The sequence below is a fragment of the Gouania willdenowi genome, chromosome 14, assembly GCF_900634775.1.
Source record: "Gouania willdenowi chromosome 14, fGouWil2.1, whole genome shotgun sequence".
Classification (NCBI taxonomy): Eukaryota; Metazoa; Chordata; class Actinopteri; order Blenniiformes; family Gobiesocidae; genus Gouania; species Gouania willdenowi.
The window spans coordinates 28,131,337-28,155,326 of record NC_041057.1 but is presented as its reverse complement, the minus strand read 5'-3'; the positions used below and the strand labels follow the sequence as shown (position 1 = coordinate 28,155,326).

The following is a 23,990-nucleotide window of genomic DNA, read 5'->3' as shown; positions in this document are numbered from 1 at the left end:
GCCTTGTGTGTTGGCCGACACCAACAATAATCTGATACGATATGGGCCTGAAATTGAATCAAACACACTTTTTACATAATTTGTAAAGTGGAACGTTAGAAAAGGCTTGATTAAAAGATATTACTCACCCAGAAAATAGAGAAAAACTGACCCATTTATTATTAACCAATGGGTTACAGACATTTCAACCTTAAAAAATAAATTGGAGGGGCCTGAAAGACAACTTTAACAAATCTAATAAAAATTCCAACTATGTTTCACATCAGCTGCTTCCTGTGGTTCCACACACAATAATACAAGCTGTGTAACAATGAGAGAACACACACACGCACGCGGTGTATAGATATCTTACAGCACCATCATGTGGTAGACACGGAAACCACAATATCTCAAAACTTTTTTCACTTATTAAAGAATACATAATATTAGTCGTATTTTAGTTTTTTTTATATTATAAATCAAATGCTGAAGGAGTGAAACCTGCTAAGAATCAGTGTAACACGTAGAAAGAAAAAAGCTAGAAAAAGTAAACTTGTGGAAGCCACTTTATTTTTTATTCTGAAAAATAAAACATGTAAAAGTCAACAAAACAAATAAAAATAAATGGACAAAGGAAGGGAATTAATACCAAATTAAACAAATTTTAAGTAAGCAAAAAAAATTATTCATTCAAAGTACAATTCATGAGAGATGTTTTTATGAAACAGTAACAAGTTCCTCAAAAAGAACTGAAGGCTGAATTCACACGTGGTTTCAACTGATCAGGCAATGTCGGGGCGCAACGACAACCACATAAAAACAGAAATCTTCACTGGGAGGTGTCCATGGAAGTAGATTCTGAAACAAACCAAACATTTTCATTCCCCAGTGATCACTTTGTAATGGAAATCATTAGATCAATAAATGTAAGGGTCACTTTAACAATGATCCACGCACTTTGGTCTACAAAAAAATCGAAAATTTGTATGAATTTTCCTGTGATTATTCAATAGGTACACTGTACATTATTAGTTTGATCGGATTAATACTTTTTGGCCAATTTATTGAGGGAAAGAGAGAAAATGTAGAACACAAGATGTGTGTTCATAACAAATATCATGGTTTTTTTTACTAGTAAAAAACTAATAAACAATAAATAATTATAAGACACAGAGACAAGCTATGATGGCCTCATGGAAAGGATTTTCAATATTCACAAATGGTGAAAAATAAAAATTAAGTCGTGGCAATAAGAAACATTGTATTATATCCCAAGAAAGAGTCACTTTTATACTATAAATTTAAACAGATTAAATTTTTTCTTACATTGCCACATGCAGTTATGGGCCAAATTAAAATGAAAAAAGTATTTTAAACTTACAGGGAGTTGAGGCATATGCAAAGCTGTTTACTGAAGGTCCAAACATGTTGGAGCTCCAAACCCAAACAAACTTAATTCCAATTTTGAGAGTCTGGCACGTCCACCAGATAGGATGTATAGCAGATATTTCTGTATATTCTGAGAGAGTAGGTGGAGCTGTATTACTATACCAAATTTCAGTTTCCTATGTGATGTAGTTCCTGAGATGTTGGAAGCTGAAAACGGAAGAAAAATAAGAACGCCCAAAAATCAAAACGTAACCCCCTCACTAAATTGTCCACATCTCAAAATGTATTAATTCGATCAAACTAAAAATTTACAGTGTACCTATGAAATAATTATGGAACAATTTGTAAAAATGTCAGTATCCCTGTATATGTTTATGATGTTCCTCTTTTCTACTGTGAACTACTGTAACTAACCCCGAGGAGAGGAATGTTCAGAGATCTATGACAGGTTCAGGTGATCAGCTGACTTACGTGTTTCATTGAAGAGGAAGGAATCCTGATATTCCTTCATGTACTGAGAGGACCGGGCCTCGTCCAGGAACAGTGAGTAAACCCTCTTAATGTCCTCCACCTGCACCTCGGTCCCCTGAGAACGCCACACGCACACAAGGTTACTGATCATCCCTACTTAGGATTCTAAAAGTGTGCAGGGAACAGTGGGGATACCTTGCGTTTCCGACACACCAGTCCTGCGGTGCTGATCAGCTGGATGGCGTAGCGCAGCGACGTCTCCATCCCGATACGAGTGAGGACCGTGTGAGCTTCCTCGCTCAGCTCCACGTCCTCCTCCTGACATCTAAGATACAAGCACGCAACAGGTTCACACTATCGAAATCTACTAGGGATGTAACGATTAATCGTAAGGCAGTTAAAAATCGATTCATAGGTACCATGGTTCACATCGATGCTCTGAAAATTGAATCGCAGTACTTTTTTTAAACAGCAGAGGGCGCAATATATTAATCCTTCCAGAAGCGGACCTGACGGGCAGAATCTGCTACTATTTTCTTTCTGGCCGCCATTTACTGTTAAACATTCTCATAAATGATTCTTTACCCCTTTAGCACCTAAAGAATATCTGTAATATTACGTGAATATCTGTAAGTCACGTTTTTCTATTAGCTCTGTCTGCTAGTGCATAGTATCTCTTCTTCACTGGTGGAATAACTGCATGCCAACCGACCACTGGGTTACGAGCGCCCTCTGCTGGTCTAAACAAATATCTGACGTAAATACAGTAAAATGACTGTTTTTTTTTTTTTTAAAGTCCAATTGTTAAGGCACAAAATACATTTTCAGTTGCACTTTTAAAAAGAAAAAGAACTATTATGCAGTTTTGAATTGTTTACTATAGAACCAGAATTTAAATTAATAGGTTTCTTCTTCATTTGTATTATTCCTTTATGTATTTCATTCAAGATTTATTTTTAGTTAAATTGCATCATTTTGCATAGTTTATCAAGGGATTCTTTTGACAATGAAAAATAGTATAGTATTTTCCCCCAAAAAATAAAGGAATATTTTTCAGTCATTTGTCAACATTCCCATTTTGCAAAATAAATCGTGAGAAAATCGTATCGTGAACCCAGTATCGTGAATCGAATCGTATCGGGAGTTGAGTGAATCGTTAAATCCCTAAAATCTACTGTAGCACAGCTCAGTAACTGCTGTGTCATGCTGAGTAATCTGCAGCAAATACACAGACCTATTGTTGCCGGATGCCAGAGCTGAGCTGCAGCTATTTAACAAAAATAAGCCTGTGCGGGACAGGAAGTAAAACACTCAAGGCAGATCGTTATTCAATCCATTGACGGAGGTTACCCCTGACAAGCTGAAAACTTTGAGTTATGTATATAACCCCGGTTCTATAAGTAATATGAGTGAGATGTCTCACTGTGGGATGCAACCTTTGTCTGCATTCCTCAGAAGCATTTATTTCAATCTGGCAATCCTGATTGGCCGGTGAAGCGCGTCCGTTCACTAGGGGGAGACCCACCTCCTATAAAAGGAGGACGTGGACACTATTCAAAATAAGCACCTCTTCTCCTCGTTCAAGCAAGAAGGGTAGTCTGGTGAGACATCTCACTCATTACTCATAGAACCGAGGTTATATACATAACCCAATGTTCTATTTCATAATATTTCATGAGATGTCTCACTGTGAGATATGAAAACTCCTGTAGTGCAGACATGCTTATCGAGCGGTACCAGCACCCGAGCAGAAGTCTGAATACATCAGGACAGTAAAACCGCCCGTGCCACGCATGTAAAAACGGACAAACGTGAGAGGCCAAATATACCTTCACAGTGGAAAAGGCTTTGTTTTTGTTCTTGTAGAAATGACAAAATCACTCCCACCGAGCACTGAAAAGGGATGTGGTTCCTCTGGAGGCACCACCCCTCAAACAGCCTCCACCTAGAGTCATAAAGAGACCTAGTGGAGGGAGCTTGGACACTCTGTATGGTGGAAATCACACTCCGTGACAATCCCACGGCTGACAGATTGAGCCACTCAGGGGCCAAGCCCACAGCGCCAGGTGGTCTGGACGCGGGTGAAAACCTGTGTCCCTCTTCTGTGACAACAGGTCCCTGCACAGCAGGAGCTGCCAGGGACGTGCACAGAGCAGCCAGTAAATCTCCGCCAGCCAATGCATGGCCGGCAACATTGGAGCCACCAGGATCAGTGTGTCCGCATTCCCTCACCCTGGACAAAGAGGAGAGAATCAGAGCCAGCGGGGGGAATGCGTAAATAAGCACGCGCGGCCAAACTTGCGCTAGTGCGTCTACACCAAGGGGAGCCTCCGTGCTGCGCAGGGAGAAGAACATTGCGCACTGCGCGTTCTCTTCACCTGTGAACAGGTCCACCTCGGCCCGATCGTAACGGGCCCACAGCTGCCGCACCACCTCTGGGTGCTGCATCCATCCCATGTAACGCGGCACGCACCTGGATAACAGGAACGTGCGTCGCTCTCAACGAGAGCAGACACCCAACATTCCACAGGATCAGTCTGCGTGCCAATGACAGCAATCAACGAGAGTGCTTCAACCTGCCCTGACGGTTGATGTATGTCACCGCCGTGGTATTGTCCATCCTGACCAGGACATGATGTCCCCTGAGAGACGGAAGGAAATAGATCAGCAAGAGGAACACCGCTGAGCTCCAAGTAATTTATGTGAGCGCGCTGGAGAACCGCATTCCAGCGATCTCTCACAGCCCCGCCGTCGTGGGTTCCACCCCAGACTGTTAAGCTGGCCTCCGTGGAGACCACCTTCCTGGACGTAACGATGCCCATAAGCACTAGGTCAAAGCCATCAACCCGAGTAAATGAAGACACAGTTGTGAACCAAACAGACGTGCCCGCCCGAAACAACCCGAGACACGCCCGAACGTCTTCACCGGCTCCAGTGAAAGACGTGCAGTGAACAGTACTGAGCGCAGGGACAAATCCAGAAAAATTATTTCCTGTGTACGGGACAACACGCTCTTTTCCGCATACACCACAAATCCCAGATTTGACAGGTGATCCAGCAGAAGGCGCGTGTGCGCCCTGGCCTCCGCCTCTGAGTGTGCTAAAAGCAGCCAACCGTACGTAGCCAGATGAATGCCCCGCCTCCTTAGCGAAGCGATCGCAGCATCAGTGCCACGCACAAACACCCTCGAGCTCAAAGAGAGGCAGAACAGCAGAACGCTGTACTCGTAACACACCATAGGTACTTTCTGTGAGGGGAATAAACTGGAACGTGGAAATACAGACCGTAAAAGACCGGTGAGCCCAAAAAATGTCGTGATGGCACCTCTTGTCGGAGGCCGCCCGCCCACGTAGACCGAGGAAGCCTAACCGCACAACAGTGGAGCCCCATCGCGGCAGTAGGCCGTACGTCACCAACCGTCCAACCAACAACAGAGGAGCCTCCTGCACAGCAAAAGCGCCCCCTGCCGGTAGAACAGGGCAACACCCCCCGGAGCGAGCACACACCGCTCGCACCAGGGGACAGGGTGACGACGGGGAAACAGTCATTCCCGACCAGCAGGGTGCCGGAGCCTCCCTGCGAGTGGGAATAACGGGACCCGTCATCACCCTGCTTATAGTGGCAGACATTGCTATCACATGATGCAGCCTTGGCCTTTGGCCTAGGGGAGCGAGCGATGAACATCACTCTGTTTTGAACATGTGTGCTTGTGGACATGCAGGAGGGGGTAACAGCCGAGCGACCTGCGGAACCAGTCTCTCTCCCAAACAGCAGAGGGCCGAGCCTTGGCAAAAGGGATGACGGGGTGTGAACAGCCCGAGAATGCACGGGTGAAAGCACGAAGCTGGAAAATGAGGGAACGTCAGTTTCGTCATCAGAGAAAAAGAAAGCTGTCAGGCAGTCTTTTCTTTCTCCTCGTCTGCGCGCGCTGAGCAGGCTGTGCTGGAGCAGCAGCAGCCGCCGGAGCTGCAAGAATACCGGACCAAGTAGGCGGGCTGCGTAGAGGCCGTGGTGGGGCTGGCCGGGGAACGGAAGGTCCCACTGCCTTAAATTGCGGACCCTGGAGAGGAGTCTGGGGAAAAGCCCTTTGTCACGGAGGTTTCCTGGGGAGACAGAGACAGAGAGCCTCATCGTCTCTCTTTCTCCTTGCAGTGCCGCTGGATGGAGGACAAAGTAGAGCCGAAAATCCCCTGGGGAACAACGGGGGCATCCAGGATGTCTGTCTTTTCTGCGTCAGACAATTTAGCGCGGTCGAGCCAATGGGCTCGCTGCTGAACAACCATGTTGCTCATCACCTTTCCCATAGCCTGCACGGAGCAGCGTTGGGTGCGGAGACACATCAGCAACCGTGGATATTTCCTCCATCATCGAAGGGTCCTGAGAAAATCCTGATAGAGTTCAGCCTGATAGGCAGTGAGGAGAGAGAGGACATTCAGCACCCTGACTGAAAGGGCAGCGACCGCATTCGTCATAGCGGAAAGGTCCGACTGGAGACAGTCCGCTCTGGATGGTAACACGGGTCTCCAAGGGGACACAGCGGGCTGTTGCGGGAGCAGGTGAGCCACAATGAGAGGCTCCACCGGCGGCATACGAAGCAGTCGAGGCTCTCCATCGCCTCACAGTCAAGGGATGAGGCACCCGATACTGGGGTTTTCCCGGTGAACGGACGGTCCTTCCAGGGACAAGCTACTTCCACGAGCAGCTCAGGAAAAACGGGAAGGATTTGTCTTGCAGCGCCCTTCGAAAGGGGGAGTTTCTTCCTACTACGACGGGCCACGGAATGGCCAGCCGAACCATAGCGCGTTTACACACTTCCACTGTGTCCAGGCTGGGAGGATAGGAAATGGGCATGAAGCCCTCCAATTCCTCCTTTGAGGCTACAGAGGCGACATGAAGCCCACTCCGAGCCGGGGTGATGAAAGATCCGTCCTCCTTGTCCACCCGATCAGAGAGGGTCAGAGGAGTCTACATCAAACTCTTAACGGTCAATCACGAGGACATCCTCGTGATGCGGGGAAGGAGACGCCAGGTCGAGCTGGGAACCCCAGCTAGACTGAGTATCTACTTCATCTGCCTCCACATGGACACCGTGCGCGGGGGGGGGGGGGGGGGGGGGGGGCGGCATGCCAGTCTCCTGTTGCGGCTTCGTGTATTAAACACGGCGCAGTGCTTACACGGGCCCGGAGTTTCGATCGCCGTGCGGGCATGTTCCAGACCCAGGCAATTGGGGCAGAGTTTGTGCCTGTCCTTAGTGGAGCTTTTACCCCCACATGGACAAAAGCGAGCCCCAGAGCATCCCGCTTCCTTGGTGAGAGAGGCCCTAGTTTCAATCACCGCGAGATGCAGTTAGGAGAGCAGGTAGCTAGCTTACGCTACCACGAGGCAGCTAGCACAGGTGCTAGCAGGGATGCAGGCCAACGTGTGCTGGAGCGTCGGAGACATCGAGGACAGCGTTGGCTGTCGCTTTCATCCAAAGCTCAAATACCGTAGTATCTGGAGCTGGGCTGCACACTTTCGTGAGATCCCAGAGGGGGGAAACGACGTGCGCACGGGCCTGTAGGCACCGAGGGCAGTGGGACCAAGACAACAGCGAAGTGTGCTGAGGTCAACGCACTGGGTTTGCAGCAAGGTGTGTGCAGTGGTGCTAACACCAGAGTAAAAGAGCCACCGGGGACCAACGTGTGCCGGATCAATAGCGTTGGAAGGAGCCGTCAGTCGGAGCTTCACTACCTTTCGGCAGCGAAGGACAGCACCAACCAAGCAAAGCAAGGTAAGATCTGTATTTTATCCGCTTCTTGACCAGTTGTGGTCCAGAGCAGGTGTTAGTTCTGCCTGCGTCTGGTGACTGGAATAAAGAGAATCCGCCTGTGGACAGTTAAGCTGGCAAAAAAAAATGCGAGATAGCTGAGAAGAGAAGAGGTGTTTGAATGGTTCGCACCTGTCCGCGTCCTCTTTTTATAGGAGGTGGGTCTTCCCCTAGCGGATGGACGCGCTTCACCGGCCAATCAGGATTGGCAGATTGAAATAAATGCTTCTGAGGAACGGAGACAGAGGTTGCATCCCATAATGAGACATCTCACGAAATATTATGAAATAGAACACCAATGTACCGGGGCCTGCAGCGGACCCATTTCGAACATTATCTGAAAACCGAGTGCATATTCAGACATAGGGGAATAAAACCTGTCCACTGATATAACATTTCAACAAAATGAAGACTTGCCCAAAAATTGTGCATGTTGCTTTATCGGGCCCAATTTGTACTCTACCTGAAAGCCAAGCACATATTTGGACTTGGGGGGGGGACCAGACTTTTCTGCTGATAGAACGTTTGGCGTAATCAGAGCACTTTTAAAATCGTATTTCACATGTAAATGTTGCATTTATCCCTAGTTGAATCACATATATATTGCGCAATTACAGGTAACAAATACACAGCAAAATTTGAGATGGTGGGGATTGTTGGACAGCAGATATGCATGCAGTGGTAATCCAAGGTCACATGCAGAATGCTGTGGAAATGCGGACGTGTCGGCACTAACCGGATCTTCAGGATCTGTCTGGTTTCTTTCTCAGTGTACGGGGAGGTGACGATGATGAGGAGGCGATCCAGCAGGTCGATGGGGATGCCGTGGGGGCTCTGATAGTTAGTGCCACGGATTCTGCAGAAGGAGGAATAAAGAATCAAATGTCGTGTTGGATAGTAAGTAGGGCTGCTCGATTATAGAAAAAATAAAGATTGAAATCACAATTATTCAAATGATTGTTTTTTTGTACACAACAATGTAATATACATTCTTTAAACACTAAAATTAACTATGTTCACTTTTGCACAAAAACAAAAATACAAAAATATATATTATTTGAATGCAATAAAGAAAAAGGTGCAAAGTATTAATTAAAATATTATTCAAGTATGTTCCATTTGTAAACAAATGTAGTGAAACTTACTGAACTGCTACGGAGTTCTATAAATTGCCACAGAACTGTAGCATAAAAAATTATTTCAAGGGAACTGCAAATTATGAATTCAAGTATGTTCACTGTAGTATTAAACACTGTAAGATATGAACACTTTGAGCCCTTAAATTTGAAAAAGTATGTTCACTTTTGTAAACAAATGCAATACTGCATTAGAAGTGTATTAGTTAGGAACAGAAGGGTGGGGGGGACATTTGAACTCCAATGCTTTATAGATTTTTAGCCAGGAACACCAGCCTGTTTACGTGATGTGGCTTCAGGAATGCTCGTACACAACTCAAAGTTGTTTTTTCTCGTGTATGACAAGCTTTATTCTTTGTATTTATCCTAAATTGTGAAATATTGCTTACTGCTTTCTTTTTGCATTTTTGAATAGCAAAAAACATGTACAATTGGGGGGAAAAGTTTTTTATTGTTTGTTTTTTCGATTAGGTTATTTTTGTAATCTTTGAGTGTAATAATTTAAATTGTAATTGAATTTTAATTAATTTCACAGCCTTAACAGAAACTTGTTTTAGTCTTCCATTCCTCACCTGGTGATCCCTCTGTTGGTGGCCATGATGAGGACCGGGGCCAGGTCGCTCTCCAGTGCTCGGTTCAGAAAGGAGAAACACTCCATGTCCAGCATGTGGACCTCATCAATAAACAACACCTGCACCCACAAACAGTCAATTCATATATTTAATTAGTTTAATGCAGTGGTTAGTAAAGCCTGTAGATACGCACCCCAGGGATGATCTCTGCTTTGCCTTCCTCTCTCCACTCACACACTTTGGCGTTGATCTGTTCTCGTACTTCAGGCTTGATCTCTCCGGTGTCTCCAGAGAACAGAGCCAGGAAGCCCTGCGTGCGGCTGTTGATCACGTCAATCTCATGCAGGGAAACCGTGTGCACCACCTCCTTTCTCTTCTGGAGCTCCCCCTCAGGACACTGCACAAACTGCGTCTGTGCAAAGCAAAAGAAACCAGAAATCTATCAATCACACCGTGCTCCCTGTAGGTTCGTTAAAGAAAACACTTTTCTGCTTCCCCAAATTCTTCTACTCAACCCCAAAACCTTTCTTCCTTCTAGGTTAAGGATATTTAATATGTGTGTCTTCAGAGAAGGTGAGTTAAAAACATTTATAATTGTTGATAACGTTACTTAAATACCTAATGTGAGTGTAATTTTTATGTGCTTCTAGTTGTGTAATAATTTTAATTAAAACATGTTTACTTGAGTACATTTTGAAGACGAACACTGTACTTTTCACTCGAGTACATTCCTGTCAAAGGTTGAAGTCATTTTCTACAAAGAATCATAAATCAGCAATTTTTTAAAAATAAAATGCAATCAGCCACATGCTGCGTTCTCACAACTTATTCTCAACATAGATCTGAAAGCATGAACTAATAACATCTAGTAATGTTGATAATAAACTATCTATTCTATGGCATGTGTGAAACTCAAGGCCCGCAATGTCCTTTAACATGGCCCAAAAGAGATCAAAGAGTACAATTGTCTTAAAAATAAGAGTCCACGCTTCTTTAAAGAAAAAAAATTTGACCATAAACTACATCTCCCACAATGCATGTCAATTTTTAAACTGTGAAGCGATGGCGTCCCGCCACTGGACTGCAGTGTTTCCACATCTGACTCATTAAAGATAATTCCAAAATGCTCAGGAAGAGAAAAATGATGCAGAAAGAAGGAAGAAGGATACAGTATGTTCACAAAGGCTTAGAGCCAAAAAACTGATGCAGCACAAATGTTTGTTGTAATAACTAATAACTTGTTTGATGACTTTTGTCTTTGTTATTCACTTAAAATGTATGATGTTTGATAGATGGAACAATGTGTGTTTCTTAATACGATAAATGAAAATAATGTATGTTAAAATAGCAATAATTTATAATCATTTGGTCATATCAGAGTTACAATCGGGATCACGATTAAAATTCGATTAAGTGCGCAGCCCTAGTGTGGATCAAGTATTTTTAAAAGCAAGTATTTAATACTAAAGTAACGTTGACAGTGAGTACTTTTGTATTTTATGAAAATCTAATAAGCTTCGTATATTTTTAACAAACTATCAACTAGTTGTTTGTATGTCAAATTTTGGCTAAATATTACAATAAAATACCACTTTATATATCAATTTGACAACATTAAAAAATGTCAAAAGTTGAATCAGACTTATAATCAATATTTCTATCAGCTACATTGTCATTAATCAGTTCCACAGACTGAAGAAAACTTACTGTAGCTGGAAAAATATAATTACATATTTCAAAACGCCCTAAAAAACACAGCAGGACATCAGTATGTGATGGTGGACGGACAATCATTTCCACATATTTTGGGTAATGCCCCTCAAACTCAACAAACTTTATCTGTGTATATTGACAACCAGCAAAAATTGTATAACCAGAAAATGGACAGACCCTACACCATCAACATTGCAGGATTAGTTTGAAATAAACCTAGAAATATGGAAAACAGAAAAACCAACTTATAGATTTTAGCAGATTCTGTATGACTCCTGGTCCCATTTTTATATTCTATATTGTAGGGGTGTAAGGATACACTGAACCAACAATGCGATTCAAATCTCGATAAAAAAAAAAAACAGAATTCATCTTGTGCTGTTCTCACCTTTGTCTTTCGAATCCAAACCGAACCGGTTCGAACCAATCATGGGGCAGTGTAATGGTTTAGGGCGGGATATCCGGGTGTGACAAATGAAGAAGCGCCAAATCAAAACTGGCCATGCGCAGTTGTGGGGAGAGGAACATCCCAAACAATAATTTTCACCAGTGGAGCCTTGTTGTTTTATCTCTTTGGTGCATGCCGATGACGACATCATAATTTGTTACCGTGTGACTGGCTAAAACAAACCATGGTGGACAGGCGGTTCGCCCAATCAGCTTCAAGCATTCTGTTCATGTCCCTCCCTGGTTCCGAAAGGATTCGCCAGACACAGACCCAGATCCATGTAGAGAACTGAAGTTAGAGGGAGGGCTACACATCAATCTGGCTCTTGCCAAGTTAATGTACTGCACTTAACTCCTTTCAATTTGAATACATAAAAATAACATTTTGGAGAAAAAAACAGATTAGTCCAAATACAGAAACGTAACTAAGTCCAAACTTCTAGTGCAATATAATGTTTCACTTTCTCGGGGCGCTGCACTTATTCCAGGTTCAGAAGCGCATAAGCAGAAAAGAACTTAAGTAGACGGGAGAATACACACAATGAGAATGCCCACATTTCAGGGAGGCTACACCCAGAGTGCTTAACTGAGATGAAGGCGCGCAGTGACTGACTTAAGTACAGGGGGAGAATAGCGCGCAGTAATCTTTAGGTTATGTGTATAACCCCGGTTCAACGAGTAATATGAGTAAAATGTCTCACTATGGGATAAACACTCCCTGTAGCCCTCAGAAGCACTTTTCTCAATCCACCAAGCCCTGATTGGCTGGAAAGAACTTTCCATCCGCCAGGGACACTCCCACCCTCTAAAAGAGGGAGGGCGGATTGTACAGTTCCTCATTCAAAATAAGCATCTCTTCTCACTCGTTCGAGTAAGAAGGGTTGTCTGGTGAGACATCTCACTCACATTACTCATAGAACCGGGGTTATATACATAACCTAAAGTTCTATTTCATAATATTTCGTGAGATGTCTCACTATGGGATATAGCAGCTCCCGTAGTGCAGACATGCTTATCGAGCGAAAAAACCAACCCGCAAGGCAGAGTCTGTTTTACATCAGGACAGCAAATAGTCTAGCATATAAACCGCGACAAACGTGAGGGGCGAGGACCAACTCGATGCACAAATGTTCTTAACAGACACTCCCCTGAACAAGGCCCAGGACGTACCAAAGCAACGGCCCCCATCGCCCCATAAGCAACACCTGTGACAGGTGATGCTTAGCAACAGGCTTCCCCATGTGGGAATTAGCCCAGGAGACAAACAGCTGATCACTTCTCCTGGGGCCCCTACATGTCCAAGTATGTGCGCAATGCATGAACTGAACACGATAAATTAGACTGCTGCCCATCCTGCGAGGCAGGAAGGCTAACAGGTCAAAGGGAGATAAAGAGTCCACAACCATCGGCACAAAGGCCGAGTTGGGATCCAAAATAATGCACCAAGCACAGACGGAGTCTCAGGAAGACAGTTTCCTGTGTCTGGGACAACATGCTCTTTTACTCGTTTATCACAAAGTCAGATAAGTGACATAACAGAATGTGCGTATGCGCTGTGGCCTCTGATTCAGATTGTGCTAAAAGTAGCCAATCGTCCAAATAGGTGGCCAAGCGGATGCCCCGCCTCATCAGCGGGGCTATCGCAGCCTCCGTGCAACGTACAAACACCCTCGGGCTCAGTGAGAGGCCGAAAGGGAGCACACGGTATTCATATGATATCCCCCTGAAAGCAAATCTCAGGTACTTCCTGTGAGGAGAATATATCAGAATGTGGAAATATGCATCCTTCAGATGTGAACAAATCACCCTGACGCAACAGGCGTAAAAGGGAGGCGTGCGTAAGCATCCTGAACTTATATTTCCTGAGAAATCTGTTCAAAGCCCGTAAATCCAGGATAGGGTGAATGCCGGGACCCCCTCCTTTGGGGACCAGAAAATACCTAAAAATACCTAAATTATAATCCCACCCCCCAAGCACAGTCGATCATGAAGAGCTGTCTGCTGTAGAAGTAGCTTGTGAACCAAAAAAGTGTGTGCACTCTGATGTATAAAGATGATCTTAAATAAAAGAGACAATGAAAAAGAAAATGAACTAAATAAAAATAATGAATCCATCCTCACACTTACCAATGAGAACCAATGAGTAAGAACTTTGAATTTCTACTGTGAGTGTTAAAAGCCACCAATGATAACCATCATACTGTAAGTGTGTGTATTGCGTGTAAAACAATGATGTGACATTGTACCTGAGCTCCCATAGCATCGTAGTCTCTGGCTCTGGTGAAAGAACGTCCCAGTTTGCTGATCTTCCCAGTGGCTTTATCAATGGTGATGACATCTCTGAGAAGAACAGTTACAATCACTCATGTCTGTTCACCAGGTCTGATGGTTACTACAGTGAAATAAACATAAACAAAGAAGAAGTGAGCGTACCCAGCTTGGACTTTTTCTTTACTCAGGCTTTCAATCATCTTGTTGCCCAGGTCGTAGATCGTCTCCATCTCAGTAGTCTTCAGAGTCAGTTTGCCCACCTTGGTGCCCTGGATATAGCATTCAGAAATGTCAGTAAATTCATATTAGTGAAATTATTCTTTATGTGCACAATGTGAGTGCATGTCTCAGATGCATGTGTAAGCAGAGTACCGTTCCAGTTGCTGGTCTATCAATCTGGATCTCCACCACCTCTCCTTCAATGATCTCTGTCTCTTCTCTGCAAACACCAGGCAGGGTTGGGAGGTCAATTTTCAATTACATCCATGTTCAATTACAACTCAATTTTGATTATGATGTTTGGCATTTTTTTTCCAATTACAATTATTATTTTCCTCCATAAAACTTCCTCTTCCTCTTGTGTTAGCTTCCTGTTAGCATATTTTATGATAACGGGTCGGTCTTTAATCAGCTGTAAAATACACTAAAAAATGTTATCTATTATCTAATTTGTTTCTCATCTCTTTGTTAGGCTTCTTAATCAATAAAAATATTGGTATTACTTTTTTGGTGTGGGTTTCTGAGCAATTTTTCAGTCAGTATTCTCGATTTTTTTAAAAAAAAAATGGTAAAATGATCCTTAAAAGAACTGACAGGTAGTGGAAAAACTTGATGAAACATATTTTAATAATTGTTAAAGGGGCAGTATTATGAAAAATTAACTTTATAATGGTTTTGCTACAGTGATATACATTCCTTTAGCCTCATTCAGAGGGTCAAAGTTGTTTCCTCCCTGCCTTGTCATTTCATATTTGTAAAAAGCGCGCTCTAAACGGGCGAGTTGGATTGTTCTCGTGTTGTGAGGCAAACATTTGAATATTTGGATGAATGAATTAAAGTAACCGTAGCAGGTGGAATAACACATGCTCACTTACTTGATCCTGACTCCCATGGCTTTCCTAAAAGACTGACTGAGAGCCTCTGTCTTGCTCATTTCCAAAGAAAAGATCTCACTACCAGCCAGTGCTGTGAAGGGTGTGTCGGGGCCGAGCGACTGGGCGACCCCTATGTGTTTAAACAAACAATTTAACATTCATCTTTAAAGCAAATCACATTTTCAAATGGAACAGGAGATAAAGTGCTCACCCATTGCGATGGCAGTCTTTCCTGTGCCGGGCTGGCCCGCGATCAGGACGGCCCTGCCAGCAATGTGTCCGTCTTTGATCATCTCCAGGATGACGCCTGCTGCCCGACGGGGGGCCAACTGACCGACCATCCCCTGAGACACCTGCAGAGGAGCCACAAGACCTCAACTCTTCATCTCATGCAAAGTGTAGTGGAAATTAATTCCAACAAATTAACCACAATACCACAAAAAGTAGAAGCACATCATTTAAGACCTTTATCAGTGTTCAAATGACTTTTCATTCATTTCAGCTTATACAAAACTGAATTTAAAGTTTAATTATCCACCACAATGTTAGAGAAAAAGAGCCGTAAACACAAACAATCCATGACTAGAAAACCATTCAAGAGCGACCAAATGACAGAAAAAGTACTCCAGCTGACCGTTCGGGGTCCCAGACGCTGTGATTTTCTGTTTTTTCCTTTTTTAATTGGTACCGTTGTAATAATTGTTGCACACAAAAAATACTTCAAGGCCTTCATGGGTTGTTTTAACTCTCTTTAATATGCATAACAGAGAAATACATACATCAGCAGCACCGTCTATTTAATACAGGAAATTTGCTCGGATGCTCCCGTCTTTACCTGAGGACCCCTGGAGATACTTAGCTGCCCTGATGTTGCCTGTGTACAGCCTGCGCTTTGTAACACATTATCACCATCCAATGTAAACAGTAATCTAAAAATCAACAATCAACAAAATAAAATAGAAAAATTAAATGAGTTGGGGTGGGGCCTGCATAATACCCAATTTATTTATTTTTTAGTCTTTGCTCTTGGAGCAGGAACAGCTCAGAGAAAACAATGTATAACATCTCAGTTTATGCCAAGATGCCCGTCTGGGCAATGTGTCAAGGAGAGGGTGTAATCCACACCCATGTATACGTGACTCGAATGGCGCCCATTGGCCGTAAAGTAGTAGGGCCGAGTGCAGGAGTTTTAAAGCTAAAGCGAGTCTTGGAATCCGTCTTTTGAAAAAAATCTTATTTCTTCTCTCTACAGTGTGAGTATTTATTAGTGGAGGACCTATACCAAGTATGAGTAACTCTCCAAGTTCATTCATCTTGACACTTTATCAATTCAAAAAAGAACTCTTGACTTGAAAGTCAGGCAGGAACAATGATAAAACATTTTTTTTTTTAAATGGAAAACTATTAGCTTTAACTCACAAATTTTGCCCTCAAAATGCAGGAAATAGTGTTTCAGAGGGTTATAAATTCCAAAATTTTCCAGGGGGAGATGCCCCCGGACCCCCCTACAATGCTTGTTGCTCGCATGAAACACTCCTGGTGAGAACCCTGTCCTTGCCATTGTAGAAATTGTGAGTTTACACATTCCCGTTTTGTTTCTGTTCTAATCAGATGTCTTTACAGGCTGTTAAACCTCCCGAAATCTTGCCAAATATGCTTAACACGGTTAATGTACTTTTGTGTCCAGTTGTTTGCTACACATTAGACTTCTGTTTTAGGATTAAATATATGGTGGATATGTACAATATCGTCCCAATACATGTTGATAAGGGTTTAGTCTGTGTCACACAGCTATTTCTACTTCAGAACTAAGCTATATTCAGTGTTATATTGCTGTTCACCTTCATTTTGCTTGAAAAATAATTTTAAAAATAAATAAATAAACAATATTGCTATTTCCATTTCAGGAACTGAATTCTTTTTTTTCCCTGTCTGTTTTCTGTGATCACTGAAAATCGGAGGCCCTACCAACGATCATCACATGTTGAAAATTCAGATTATGAATTAATGGCTTGTCTTTACCTGTCTAGCCTCCAAAGCATCGTCCAACCCAAGGCCTCGAATGTGAGAATGAGCCCCTGAACACAACATGGAAAAACAATCCGCATTTGGATTAGTGACATTCATAAAGAGTGATATATGCATTGCACATGAAAAACATTTAAAGCGGTGAACGAGCTGCGTAATTCATTAAGTGCTGACAGATGGTTGCAGCTTTATCAGGATTCAAACACACATCGATAAATATATAAATAGCAAAAAAAAACTTAAGGATGAAAGTCTTTTGTATGTGTTGTGCATTGTTCGAAGTGTCATGTTTTATTTATCAAACATATTTAACTTGTTTTTCAGCTATTGTTAAAATCCTTTTAACAGTCTTTTTCTTACCAATTCTCTCGATACGCGTGATGTCGCGGACCTCAGGAACCTTTGTATTCGCCATCTGTAAAAAGGAAGAGCATTTTCACAAAAGTATCACATTCCAGTCACAAAGCATTATGTATACATACACTTTTGTAATGAAATAAAATACTAGTGTAACAAACTGGAAACCATTGTAATCATTAGCTACAGCAATGTAGTAGGCAGAGGTCTAAGTAACAAAGTACAAGTACTCACGCTACTGAAATTGAGTTGTTTTTATGGTAGTACTTGTACTTTTTTAAGTATATTTCTAAATCAGAAATTGCACTTGTAGTTAAGTACATTTTAAAATATGTAATGTGTTACAATTCCAAACCCAACCATTACTAAGTTAATGTTTTTTTTTTTTTTAATGGCGACAATATTAAATAACAATTTTTCTGATATTTCTGTATTTTTGTAGCTTTCCATAATGATAAATATTTTCAGTTGTTTATTGGGAGTCGAATTTAATTTTTGCTCTGCTTTTATACTTGACTTTAGCACTGCTCATCTACGAGCTTAACGAGGCAAAACTTTTAACATTCGGTACGGCGTTTTGTCCAAACGGTCGTCATAGTAACGGCTTTAACATTGTCACTATAGAAACACAAAAGGTTTAACACACAAAAAAAAACATAACATCCGTCAGTATCACTTAATAAATGTGCACTGAAGTCTATCAAAGTAATTAAAATGTAATCATAGCTATAGTTTTTTTTCTCATAACATGTGGCTAATGTTATGTTAGCGCATCCGCTAGCTTCATTCATAGCGCTGTGACTTCAGCGACTCGAGTCTACTTTTACATTCATACATATTACGTTATTGTACTAAAACACACACACACGGTAACATTGTGTGGTAGGTGATGTGTAACATGTCCTTTAAACGGCGTGCACTCACCTGAGCAGCCACACTCAACAAAACGTGAGAAATGCGGCGCTTCTTCCAATGTGTGCACCGAGTAAAAATGTCCGAGTGGAAACTAGTGATGTGAGGTCCCTCCTATCTGCTTTCCTATCCACTGTTCCAGTACCCCGGGGGTGACGTCACGGGGTTAAGGAAAAGTGTTAGGAAATGAGTTAGGAAAAGGTGAACACGTTTTTTTCACTTTATTGGCCATGTAATGTATGTTATACCCACGAGGAATTTGACTTGGTGAACTGTGCTCTCTTGAACAATGTAAACATTAAATAATAACAGTCAACTAGAAAAAATATAAACATAAATATAAACAGTAGTTAGACTAATATGTGCAAAACTAAATAAAATAATATAACAAGAAAACAATAACAAAATAAGATAATAATAATAATTTTGCGCAATTTTTGGTATGGGTGGTCTGTGTGGTCTTCAAAATCTACCCTGTAAATTTCACTGCCCTCAACATAATAATTCAGCAGAAATAAATGTTTGTTTATTTATGTGTTATGATGTAATAAGCCATGCCCACTTTGACCAATCACGAATACCTTTGAGATATCGCCTCAGGAGGGACCCAAGATCTTACCCTCCAAATTTGGTAAATATTTAAGAGATAGAAATATTCGTTATTTGTAGCGCCCCCTAGTGGCCTATATTATTCAAATTTGGCGCAAACCCTCACAGTCACATGCCAACGAAGGATCTCAGATTTGTTGTTGTTAGCTTTTAATTTGACCGAGATATGCGCCAGTCCGCATTTTCATAGCTAGCTAGAAAAATGTACTTGTTAATAATTTGCGCTTATTTTGCCGAAAACAAAATTATTTCCTCAAGTTTAGATCCAGTCCAACTGAAGACTCTATGTGCCAAGTGTCACGCTGATTGGACAAAACCCCAAGGAGGAGTTTGAAAAAGTACGTTTTCCAGTTTTTGCGATTTTGCTCCGAGAAAAGTTTAGGCGGAAATGGGCGTGGCCTAGCCCAGGTGATTCAGTGCAATTCAAGGAATCTGTGGATATGAAGGTTTTAAATTTGCAACAAACGGTGTGGGAGTTATTGACCAAAACGCGTTGACCTTTGTTATAGCGCCACCTGTTGGCGGACATATGTGAATTTTTGCGTCCAAGGTCCCCTGGGGGTTTTGGACCCAACCACCAAAGGGCACCGCCCTACCTTGCATGGTTTATTCTACAGCACCACTTTTACCCAAGGAAAAATAAAAGGTAACTATAATAATAATCGGAACGATTACAATAGGGTTCCAAGCACCGCTGGTCCTAGGAACCGCGTATGCTTACATACGCGGTTCCCTGGCCCCGCAGGCTTGGCCCCCTGATTGGAAACATATTTTCCGCTGAATTTCAATTACATTTATGTTCCGAATTACTAAAGCTAAATTACAATTAATCACAATTACTGAGTCTATGATTAATAACCACATAAAACTTTAGTTTTCTGTAACAATCGGTTATGATACCAGGTCGGTTTTGGCCCATGTCTTAAGTCAGCTGTAGAATACAGTAAAAAATATTATCTTTTATCTAATTTTCTGTCTCAAATCTTGGTTACCTTGTTAGGCTTTGTTATTCATGAAAATATTAGCATTAATATTTCTGGTGTGGGCGTCTGAGAATTTTTGTGTCAGTATATAGCCCTAGACTTTCTTTTTCTTTTCTTTTTTTAATAGTAAAATGATCCTGAAGAGGACCGGTTATGATATGAAACATGTTTTAATCATTTTAACTACAAATGTGTAAGCCACAGAACTGTAAAATGCTTCCCCAGTTTTGCGTTTAGATAAATTGTAAATGACAGTTTTTATGCGCCAATTACAATTGCAAAGTGAATTATCTGAACATTTAGTCATTTTTAAGGCTTTTTGAAGCATTTCAGTAGTTAACTTATTTTAATGTGAGAGCTGATTCTCTTTCACAGAGTTTTTATGTTTTGTGCCATAGCCGATATCCTGCCCACCCACATTTGCCATTTATTATCTGTGACAGTTTTATGTTTCATTTTTCATTACATTATTACAGCTTTAACAGATTGCCCTATCAGAAGATTGTTTGTTTACAGTTTTTTTGAATTGCTTCCACACTAAAATTAATAGTAGTACACTATTAGCAAAACCTTACACTCAAGAAGCAAAGCATCAGCCCATATTTGCACACTATCAACCTCTCACTTGTTGCACAACTCTACACACAGTGATTTGCATAACACTAAACACACTTAACATACATTACACACAAAATTCTTTCATGAAGTCACTTCCATGCAATACCAAAGCACTGACTTTCAAATGACCACATCGTCCAATCAATTGATTCAACACAGTCATCAGGTGTGCAAACACTCGTTTGCTTACAGTTTTTTTGGATTGCTTAAGCACAATTTTCAAAACAGGGCCCGTGTTTTCAAAACACTACACACAATTAGCAAAACCACACACACAATTAGCAAAACACTACAGATCCTTTGCATTATTAAACACTCTTGTAAAAACTTTACACTTCTTTTTAAAAACCACTTTGTTACCATATGAAACACACGTTTCACATTACTGTACTCTGTTTGCACGAGTTACACTCTGCTGTGATAAACCTAAAACACTTTTAGCACTTCTACTTCCCTATGATTGGAGTAGGCTACTATCAACAAAGTACAAATATAATGTAAATTCACTAAACACTACACAAGACCAAGGTTGCAGACTGAAGAAACTCATTTATTTCTCAACACGCCCAAAATGTTGACATGGAGGTTCATAATACTGAAACAAAATGTGACCAAAAAAAAAAAACAAACAAAAAAAAAACTATACATCGTCTCTTCGTCTAGAAGGATCTGGCCAGAGAATTTCATCTACATCCCAGGCAATGTAGTCATTAGCAAGCTCCAGTATTCCTTATATTTTAAGAGAGGTGTAGAAGAAATCTAAAATAGCCACTTGTCAACCACTTACTAAATACAATTATCTGATTAGAATCTGGTAGGTTGATCTTTATTAACATTAAAATGCTGTGAACATTCCTACTAGGGCTGGGCAATATGGACCAAAACTTTTATCTCAATATTTTTTCTCAAAATGGTGATATATGATATAAATCTAGATAATTTTATTTCGAATGAAGTCTGAGAAGAAAGATAATTCTGGGTTAAATTTGCTGATCCAAAATGCTAAACAGGCTCATTTACTAACAAACAGCTGCACAATATGTGCCACTTTTGGTTTTTTCCCCTGTAAGGGACAGCATGTGTGAGTGATATGTAATCTGTAATATGGCTTGTTATGGGGAAGCTCTGAGTTAGGACTCTGTTCTGAGAAGTAAAAGCAGTGACTCTTAAAACTAGTATTTTGATTCAAAATAAACTTTTATATATAACAGAAAACTCGATACATCTTAAATCTCGATATATGGCCCAGCCCTAATTCCTAAATTAAATGATAAAACAGCCTATCTTGAAACATAAATGGATATATTAAGCACGTGTTTATTTAATATACTTACAGTTCATATACAAGTCAACACATTGCATATTTACTGTTAATTTCCAAAGGCTTGTCTTTAAGTTAGACATGTACATTTTATTTTCATAACATATTTTATTTTAATTTTTCATCCTCACTCATGTGGTTTCTGGTATTCACTAATGACTTATTAGACACATTTATTACAGACTTTACATCCTTTAACACTTTTTGAAAGCAGTGTATATTTGTGGAGCTTGTGATTGGCTGATTTTTCATGGTGACGTACGTCATTCCTTCCCCCGTGGTAGATGCTAGAATCTCAGTTAATAACGATGTCACATATGAAAACACAATAGTTATCACTCTACACATTTCACAACAAACCTCAATGTCCCTGACGTCCCACCTTCAAACGAAACCTAATTTGGCCATTCATGAAAAATCTACTTAACCTCCCACTTTTCTATAGCAATACATACTTCCTATAGGCACTGCACTAGAAATACTTCAAAATGTTATCAAAAAACCTACAATGAAATAAGTGCTGGTCAAAATCTGCTGCAAGATTTGGCCCAAATGAAGCTCTGCCTTTCTTTAACCTTGTAAGTTGTTACTGAGGTTAATGAGATCCTTGGAGAGAAAGGAAATCCTATATAACAACTTTGCTCCAACTTAATCCCTCTGTCTGACCGACATAGATGATGAGAACCTGAGGTCATTTGGAGGACTGGTATGTCAGGTGTTGCACTTTAAACCTAATCATTTGTTCTTGTTACAGGTCAAGAGACAAATCTGTGATTCGTCACAATTGTGAGATGGGTGAGGAATTCAATGAGACGTATATAACACTTGGGGGCTTTGAAGGCATGGAAAACTATAGATATCTTTATTTTATCCTTGTGTTGACGCTGTGCATTTTATCAATTTACAGTAATGCTATTATCGTGTATATTATCTGGGAACATCAAAACCTTCATCAGCTTATGTACATTTTCATTGCAGCTTTCTCAGTAAACTCACTTTTAGTCAGTATAAACATTTACCCAAAACTTCTGATTGATTTTCTATCTGAGAAACAAACTGTATCCTATTCAGTCTGCCTTCTTCAGTACTTCCTATGTTACTGTTTAGGTATTGTAGACTTATTACTATTGGCAGCCATGGCCTTTGACAGGTATGTGTCCATATGTAAGACTCTGGTATATCCAAACATCATGACTAACAGGACTGTGGTTGTTGTACTAGTTTTTGCCTGGTTTGTGCCTGCTTCTCAAATGTCAGTGTCCACTGTGTTGAGTGCCAAGCAGAAAGTCTGTCATTGTGTTATAAAAGGATTTTTCTGTACCAACTCTATCTTTAAGCTACACTGTGTGAACTCAAAAGTGATATCAGTATTTGGTTTGGTGTCTTGCATGTTTATATTGGGTATTTGCCCTGTGTTTTTTGTTTTATTCACATATGCTAGAATACTTTTCATTGTCTACAAAAGCAGTAACGATGTGAGACAAAAATCTGCAGAGACGTGTTTCCCTCATCTGCTGGTTTTATTGTGTTTTACTGTTTTAGGTAAATATGATGTCGTTTTCGTTCGATTCGACGTCAACTCCCAAAATTGTGCACTTAATCATGACTTTACAGGTTGTTTTATATAATCCTCTCTTTAATCCAATTATTTATGGTTTCAAAATGAGAGAAATATTTCAACGCCTTAAGAAGTTGTTTGGTCGTACATAACAAAGGTGAAATAGTTACATTTCTATTGAACAAATATATTTATACAACACTTTTTTCCTATCTTTTTCTTGTTAGTGTTCATCACATGTACAAATAAATCAATTTCACTGATAATTTACTATATACAGTACGTGATATAGACATCCCTATGCATAGGACCACAGGTTAGACACACACACATTTAGCTCACTTTCCTCAAATTTTTCAATTTTGCTTTCATTTGAGACAAATTCATGTAAAACTGCAAGTTCTATATCATTGGTAAAAATGTGTAAACATGAAAAATCAATCCAAATGTTAAATATAAATGTTAAATCGGTCACCACCCCACCACTGACTGAGGCTCAGTCAGTGGTGTGGTGTGTGAAGTGTGGGTTTTAGATTCAGATTTAACATTAGGATTTAATGTTTACATTCAGATTTATTATTTACATTTGGATTAGTTTTCCATCAGTACACTTTTTTAACAATGATATAGAACATGCTGTTTTTCATGAATTTCTGTCTCAAATGAAAGAAAAAAATTGCTAAATGTGAGGAAAGTTAGCTAAATGTTCAAAATATGTTGGCTATG

At 40.9% G+C, this 23,990-nt stretch overlaps 2 protein-coding genes across 2 annotated transcripts; one reads left to right on the top strand and one right to left on the bottom strand.

Annotated features, from left to right (window-relative positions):
• Positions 1-697: 697 nt before the first annotated feature.
• Positions 698-18,283, bottom strand: ruvbl2 (RuvB-like AAA ATPase 2). The gene is made up of 14 exons (XM_028466728.1): positions 18,188-18,283; positions 17,267-17,321; positions 16,901-16,956; positions 15,090-15,231; positions 14,879-15,008; positions 14,157-14,223; positions 13,947-14,053; positions 13,760-13,853; positions 9,547-9,765; positions 9,354-9,472; positions 8,382-8,501; positions 2,035-2,164; positions 1,840-1,954; positions 698-837 (listed from the first exon to the last, which is right to left on the bottom strand). The coding sequence occupies exons 2-14, from the start codon at positions 17,319-17,321 to the stop codon at positions 809-811; spliced, it is 1,383 nt and encodes a 460-aa protein (XP_028322529.1). The 5' UTR covers positions 18,188-18,283; the 3' UTR covers positions 698-808.
• A 4,214-nt stretch (positions 18,284-22,497) lies between these two features.
• LOC114475868 (olfactory receptor 11H2-like) lies at positions 22,498-23,334 on the top strand. The gene has a single exon (XM_028467028.1). The coding sequence runs from the start codon at positions 22,498-22,500 to the stop codon at positions 23,332-23,334; it is 837 nt and encodes a 278-aa protein (XP_028322829.1).
• Positions 23,335-23,990: the final 656 nt, after the last annotated feature.